At 45.1% G+C, this 7,293-nt stretch overlaps 1 protein-coding gene and 1 long non-coding RNA gene across 2 annotated transcripts in view; one reads left to right on the forward strand and one right to left on the reverse strand.

Annotated features, from left to right (window-relative positions):
* Positions 1-1,645: 1,645 nt before the first annotated feature.
* Positions 1,646-4,180, reverse strand: irf2bp2a (interferon regulatory factor 2 binding protein 2a). The gene is made up of 2 exons (XM_032541223.1): positions 3,083-4,180; positions 1,646-2,762 (listed from the first exon to the last, which is right to left on the reverse strand). Exons 1-2 carry the CDS (start codon positions 3,915-3,917, stop codon positions 2,044-2,046), a joined length of 1,554 nt encoding a protein of 517 aa, XP_032397114.1. The 5' UTR covers positions 3,918-4,180; the 3' UTR covers positions 1,646-2,043.
* A 334-nt stretch (positions 4,181-4,514) lies between these two features.
* Positions 4,515-7,293, forward strand: part of LOC116705233 (uncharacterized) — a 5,996-nt gene continuing 3,217 nt past the window's right edge. Inside the window, exon 1 of the long non-coding RNA XR_004335881.1 lies at positions 4,515-4,709. This is a non-coding gene — a long non-coding RNA (uncharacterized LOC116705233). The remainder of the gene's footprint in view (positions 4,710-7,293) is intronic.

Consider the following 7,293-nt stretch of genomic DNA (forward strand, 5'->3'; position numbering starts at 1 on the left):
TGTTAACCTTTATCAAACTGGGCTGCGATTAAAGTCCAACTGATAAGATAACTCTCCAAAGAACGGAATGGGACTATGAACAAACAGCTGTCTTCCAAATGTGCATTTGTGAAAAACAGGTTTCTGTTGGTCAAAAGCTTTTCAGCCTCAAATGTCGTTGTAAGAGCTGTTTGCTCAAAATGTTTGAAAGTTCATTTTGTCAATTAGGGGGACCAGAATTATCCATGCCCTTCTTAGTTGGATAAACAGTGGGGTGCAAAGGCTTTGTTTTCATTCATCATTAGGAATCAATCAGTTAACCAGGACACCATACAGCTTATTACAGAGTGGGTAATCCCTGTTAAGACTTTAAGGTGCCTACCAAAATACATTTAAAATACGTCTTTCAGTGCGGTGAGATCAATGAATCCTCTGTTGAGGAACAGAATCTTGGGCGCCAACTGAACTAGAGCACAATAAAGCAACGTAAGAGACGTCTGTGGGCGTTTAATGCCAAAAATAAATAAATATGCAGACCCTTGCTGAATTTTAGGCGTTGTACTGGTAGCTTGATAAAACACGAGCAGAAAGTAGATTATGTCTCTATAATAGTTACGCAACTGCCTACTACACCATGTCCCCCTCTGTGCTAGATATAAATCTCCGTGTCAGTGGCCGCTTGGTGCAGTGTCAGCTACATGGAAGTGAGATATCTTTGTCTAAGGGAGCAAAAACAGTCTCAGGATTGCTTCTCTTTTGCATACACAGTCACTGCAGTTTGTCACATAAAGACCGCATAAGGTGCTCATTGCTTGTAGAGATGAGTCTGGCTGCCTATTTGCCACTGCGCAGACAGAATTGCTGTTTTTATGGCTCTGCTGCCATGAATCTGCAGCAATTAAATTAGCATCTGAAGAGATACTGACTGTGGTTGGTGTGTAAGGCAGCAACAGCGTTAGTGTTTACTCTGAGAGAGCACACATTTGCACTTAGCATGTGGAAGCATGTTGCAGTATCAGTGATAGTGGTGTTGCTGCATTGCTAATGTACCTAATTCATGCTTGGAGATAGTTTGAAATACGGATTTTATTCATAATTTGTGGTTTGTCAAATGCTCAGTGAATTATTTGAAAATAACAGGCTTGTCTAAAATAAAAATCTGAACACCTTCAAAAAGTCAAACACAGGTTGCATACAAGCTTGAAAATATGTGGCACCAGCTAAAAATGTTATTCAAAGTGGTATATTTCTGCTAAACTTTCAATTTGTGGTTACACAACGTGGTTACACTCTTGTATCATGTTGACAATCATGCACTCTCACATTACTGACTCAACAGATTCCAGCTGACTGAACATGACTTGGCACCTATTTCTGTACGCAGCAATCAGTTACAGTGATGCACAAAGTGGAGCAAATTTGGGACAACGTGTCTTGTGTTTTTTCCGCCCATGCTTTTCCATGAATCACGAAAAGGCATGTGTGCAGAAAAGGCTACCGCCATGCAGCTTGAAAAAGTAGCCAACTTAATGTTGTGCAGCGTAAATCAGGTCTCCTGAGCCGTCACAACAAGCCAGCGTATCAGAGCAAAAAGCCCCTATCTCAAAATCTGTCTACGGGTCCTGTGTAACTTTATCACTCAAATGAAGCAAGCTCAGACAATAAGTTCATACAAGATCAGAAATTGTATTTGGCAATTATTAAACAAGTGCATACAATTACAGCTAAAAGCATTTCAGTTTTGCCAAGTGCTCGAGTAGCATTAGTCACATTCTACTTTAAACAGGAACTGCCACCAGACCTAGAAGTACATCAAGAATTTTGTTAAACATCAACAAAGAGGAACATAGTCCATTATAATGAGTACATACCTTTATCTTCAAAAATATAGAAACACAATGTATTCAAAAATCAAAAATTATACAACCATGTTTACGAAGTATAATCTCCCCTTGGGTCCAATATGTACAAGTCCGTTAGTTTGTTTGAATGGTATGTATGTGATATTTATATATTTATACTCATATTTGTGCTTCCCCTCCCCAAAGAAATGTTCAAACAAAATCAAGGGTCCCTCTCCTTTTTTACTTTGACATCTCCTGCAAGGATGGTGGCGATTTCACCTTGCATGAAGGCCCATGGTACGTTTGAGCCAACCAGGGGACATTTCTCTCCACTTGGACAGTACACTTCACCCGTGGCACCTTGCTGCTTTATGCTTTCCCTCGAGCATGGGAAACAGAACTTGTGAGAGGGCACAGACGGGCACTGAACAAAGTGTGTGTCCTCCAAACGCTCGTGGCACAGCGTGCAGCACAGGGGTATGCTGCCGGGTACTGAGGAGTCCGGAATGCTTTGGGGGTGCACTTGGTCCATGCCTGGCACGTGGGGTGTACCTGCACCAGATGCATCTCTCTGTGCCAGCCTCCTCTGATTCATGGAGGACGGTGACAGGGGACTGCTGCTGTTCCTCCGGGTGGTGGAGTGGACTTGGTTGGCGTCCTTGGGAGAGCTGTTCCCACCTGCATTGTCTGCCGCCATGATGAGTGCCGCCATGGGGGACTGGCCGTTCTGGGCCGCCTCAGGTGGAGTGGTGCGGGAGTGGGGGGATATTGTGGAGGGGGGAGAGACGAAGCTTGGCGGGGGAACTGGAGGCATTTTCAGTCCGTCGGTAGGTGGTGGTAACCACTGCTGTCCTTCTCCGTTGAGCTTGGCAGCTGTCCCCTCTCCCTCTGGTTCAGGCGAGGCTTTTCTCTTCATGCTCCGGGGATGTTTTCCTCTGTCTGGAGGTGGGAAAGGGTTAAACAAAATAGTTGAGTTGCACAGTTCAGACAAGGATCAACATTTACACTGGAAGGTGACATGCATTTTTTTGCTGTTCCCTGCTACACCACAGGGTACAAAATAATAACAGACGTGTAAAAAAAAAATATATATATATATATATATATATTTATGCACCTTGAATTTTGCAGACATGCATACTATCATTACATTACTAACCCATTTCTGGGCTCGACTTGGGTTAATAAACATAATATCAAAATGAAAATTGCTCAAATAACCTGCATATTCTGGAATTTAAACACTACTGCGTATTTACCTGACTTGGAAGCCGTGGCGCTGGGTTCATAGCCCATAACCCTTTGTTGCATAGCCGCATGGTCCTTCTTGAACCTGCTGTCGAAAGTGTGCAGAGCCATCAGGTCCCTCACCGTTTTGCCTTTGCCCATCCAGTCCGACTCTGCCCTGTTTTTGTGGCTCTCGGAGAGCTCCGGCGTGAGACTGTCCGGTCTGTGCTTCTCCTTCACCTCTCTGTCGTGCTCGGTGCTGGAGACCGAGGCGGGTCTTTTGCCCATGTCGGCGGGACTACCGCCCGCCAGTGCGGAGGAAAGCCCCATCTGACCGGGTCTACCGTTGACTGCGTGCACCGGGGGCATGTTCCCGTTTACCAAAGGCACTAGATTTGGGGGGACCGTGCTATTCCTGCGCGGGTTAGGGCTCTGGCGGTTCAGTTCTGGCGGCTCGTCAGGCTTAGGAAATCCATTGGGGACGGGAATGCCGTTCGCCTGCCTGCCAGACTGGTACTCTGGACCCAGCCTGGGCGGGCGGTCGGAGGAGAGCGGGTAGCGGTCCAGCGGCTGCGGCGGCCGCGAGCCGGGGTCTCCCGCCGCAGCGTGGTTGATCGCCTGGATCTCTTTCGCGGAGAGCTGCGATTTCCCCGGCCCCGGAGACCTTCCCTCCTGAAAGCCGTGAGCCCTCTTGAGCTGCCTGGCCGTTTCGATGACAAACTCAATGCGGTCTGCTCCTTCGTAGTTGACACATCCCCTGCAGACGGGCTCGGTAAAATCCCAGATCATGGCCCACGGCATGCGGGGCAAGTCGCATAAATAACACGACTGCCTCCTGGAAGAAGCAGCGACAGCCGCGGACGACATAGCGCTCGTCGTCGACCCCCGAAAAGAAACCCAAAATTTGTCTTATTCTCCTGCTTTTCTCCGAGCTCCCTTTAAAAGCCAATAAAAGAGCAAGTTCCGGTTGTCGAAAAAAAAAAAATACAAACTCGTCTTCTCCCGACTTTTAGAGCAACAACGTTGTAGTTTTAGAGGGAGAAGTTCATGTCGGTGTGTACTTTACTACGGCGCTCCTCTATCTATCTCCACTGACTCTCTACTACTGGCTCAATGTGGATCAGTGACGTCACCACAGAGCTCTAAACGCCTGCTTCCACTTCAGTTTCTATTGACTTGATTTCTTCGACAGAACCCCCCCCCCCCCCAGTTTACTGCAGCCTCTGTCACTCAATGCTTTTTTATTTTAATTTAATCACTTGAACCTTTGCCAAAACTGCACCCAGTTCAGCCTCACAACCGCCTCCGACAGAAGGGAATAACCCACAGCTCGTGTTGGTATTATTATCAAACCTGCAAAAATAGGAGTCCGGGTCCGTCGATACCAGCCTGTCTGCAGCGAGAAGGAGGTATTTTACGAAAACAAAAAAAAACAAACAAAAAAAAACGTGGCTGTAGGTTAGCGGTAGACCGCCAGGGGATTAAAGAGCGAGAGAGAGAGAGAGAGAGTCGCCAGCTCCTTCAGTTGACTTCTGCTTTGTCCTAAATTCAGAGCGTTATCTGGTTCAGGCTGAAAAACGCTCGCTGCAGCTTGTTTTTCTCAATGCACAGCGCCTCGACGCCATGAGCTGCTACTACTGCTGCTGTGCAATGAATGAGGTGGGTCGACCCTTGGAAAAAAACAACAACAACAACTATGCTACTGTAATCCAATGGCAATTCATATAAATCTACATAGAAGTTCAAATATATTGTGCAGCTACATATTTTTTTTATTGCAGGAAATAGGCTACAATTTCTAGGGGCTATTTTAAGATTATTAGAGGGAGTTTATAGGCTACTCCCCACTTTTTTTTTTTTGTCAGTTTACCGGCATGAATTTAACATGTACCGACTTGGATTTTTAGCTGCGGTAAGATCATATTTTCCTGCTCTGTTAATATAAAAAGAAGAAGAAGAAGAAAAAAGGCGCCTCCGTTAATCAGTAACCAGGAAGCTCTGTCATGAGGTGGGGATTTCCAGCCAGTGTGTTGTAAGCTTGAATGGATCGGGGTTACAGCACGAATATAGCTCTGCCCACATTTTATTCTAATGCACTGAACAGTCAGTCATCCAAATCTGCCACCACTAAATGAAATTACACTGGGATGAATCAGCCATTCAGACTCCATTTATTTATTTATTAAAAAGTATTAGTCTGAGAGGTGTAGCAAAACTGACCGCTATTATGTTAATGTTTTACATGATGGGGGGGAAAAAAACGTTCCTAGAAACAGGTCAAATGCCAAAAATCCCCTGAAGTAAAAGTGTAGGTTTGAACTGGAGGAGTGTCCCAGTAGTTTAGTAGATTCCTCCCTCCCCTCCCTCTGGGCTCATTCCAACTCATTGCAGCTAAGCCTCAGGCTTTGGGTGAGGCAATGCGTCTGTAACCTGCAGACACAGAGCAGGATATGTTTGTGCAAGTCGAAGTGACGATGGAAAGAGGAAGCAAGAAGTTTAGTCACGTACCCTCATCCGCCTCACCCGCCTCACCCATCTACAGGACATCGAGCTATGATCACGCACTGTGGCATGAAGCTTTTCTTCAAAGGGTTTCCGGAAACAAAATAAGGCCGCCATGTTGCTACCAAGCGCATATAATTGTAGTGCAGTATGCCATATGATTTTCCATGATTGTTAGACCACACAATAATATTCCCTTTAGGTCATCAAACACATCACAAGTGTATTAACACACTGTTTCCCATCTCAGCTTTCTCTCAAACCCCCAGTCCTTGTTGGGTGAACAAAACTAGGAAGTGTTGTTAGGCTTTATGACACAGTGAGGAAATGACCGTTGTGAGGGGCAAAATAAACACACTCTTTCCTTGAGATTGATGGGAAACAGTCGCCTAACGCTTTGATTCTTTTGATTCCACGTAGGCGATTTTGGAGCGAGTAAATAGTTGCACACTATTATGCAAGACGGAGTTATGCTGGGATTCAATTAAATCCTAAATGACTCTATTCTAAAATAGGAAGATCCATTTATTTAATAAAAGCTGCAGTGACTGCCACGCGAAGGCAGAGTTGCACTGAACAGAGGCGACAAAGGTCTGAGAGTAAGCCAGACATGGACAGATGGCTCTGATTGGCAATGTGAGGCAACATGTACAAAGTAAAATCACCACAGTGTGACCCGGCTCACGGCCATTTCATTTTGAGTCTAGCCTCTAAACCAGATGGAGTAGCTGTATAATGCTGGTTTGAACGCCTTTTTTTTCGAGCTGTATGTGAATTGAGACATGAAGAAGCTAAATAAAGAGTGAGAGGTAGGTGACGGCTAGGGGAATACCCATACATGCGACTGCATCACAGGCCTGATGAGATGACGTTATTTTTGTTCTATTGCTTCTTGGGCCTGTTCAATTTTACATTGGCCATCTTTTATTCATGAAAGCAAATCCTTATAAATTCTCTCTGAAGTTTTCTGCATGGCACTGGATGTTTTCTCGGTCTTTCTCTCCTCCATGAGAACAACAGTCATGTTATATAACCTTTTTCAGCACAACTGCTGAGGTGAGCACCAAACTAAACCGTAACATGTTGCACAGACATGAAAGAAGGTTTAGCGGACAGCATAGGGACATGTTACTGAAGTTAAGCAGCTGTTGTAGTGACCTGCCTTGCAGATAAATAGCCACACAGAGTGGCACAGGGTGGAAAATGTCAGGAGGGCGAGTGTAAGGACTAATGTGCCTAAAGCTCCTGTATATGAAATGGGGTGAGGTAACTATGGAGATTATCACTGTGCCTACTACCATATATATCCTGTTTATGGTTCTATTTTTAGCCACAGCTTGGATTAGAGTGCAGAACAACTTTGGGAAGCTCTGAAAGATAATGCCAAAGCATCCATCTGTCATATTAGCTACTTTCTCATTTTTAAAGTTAGTTTGAAGATATGTCATTGATTTTTCTGAATGAATTAATTCCAGATCCTGTTGCACTGTGCAGAGAAACGATGTGCAGCATATGCACCAAAACAAAAACCAAGCAGGCATTTTAAGGACTCTGCTTTGATTTAGGTATAAAATGGTGGAATTCAAATAAAATGGAGGGTCGACGGCAAAAGGGAAAAATGTGATGGGCGGCTGGAATCTGGGGGCTGGAGGCTGCAGAGGTGATGTCATTGGGCCAGAGCAAGAGGCGAGTGAAAAACAAGTCTCTCTCTTTATTCTGATCCTCTTTGCAGTCCCAGTGG

Source organism: Etheostoma spectabile, chromosome 17, assembly GCF_008692095.1.
Source record: "Etheostoma spectabile isolate EspeVRDwgs_2016 chromosome 17, UIUC_Espe_1.0, whole genome shotgun sequence".
Taxonomy (NCBI): domain Eukaryota; kingdom Metazoa; phylum Chordata; class Actinopteri; order Perciformes; family Percidae; genus Etheostoma; species Etheostoma spectabile.

Bases quoted from the DNA above. Each gene is read 5' to 3' on its own strand.
- irf2bp2a (XM_032541223.1), bottom strand. From the start codon at position 3,917: ATGTCGTCCGCGGCTGTCGCTGCTTCTTCCAGGAGGCAGTCGTGTTAT. The intron at 2,763-3,082 runs GTAAATACGCAG...TCCCACCTCCAG, and splicing joins CGCCACGGCTTCCAAGTCAG to ACAGAGGAAAACATCCCCGG.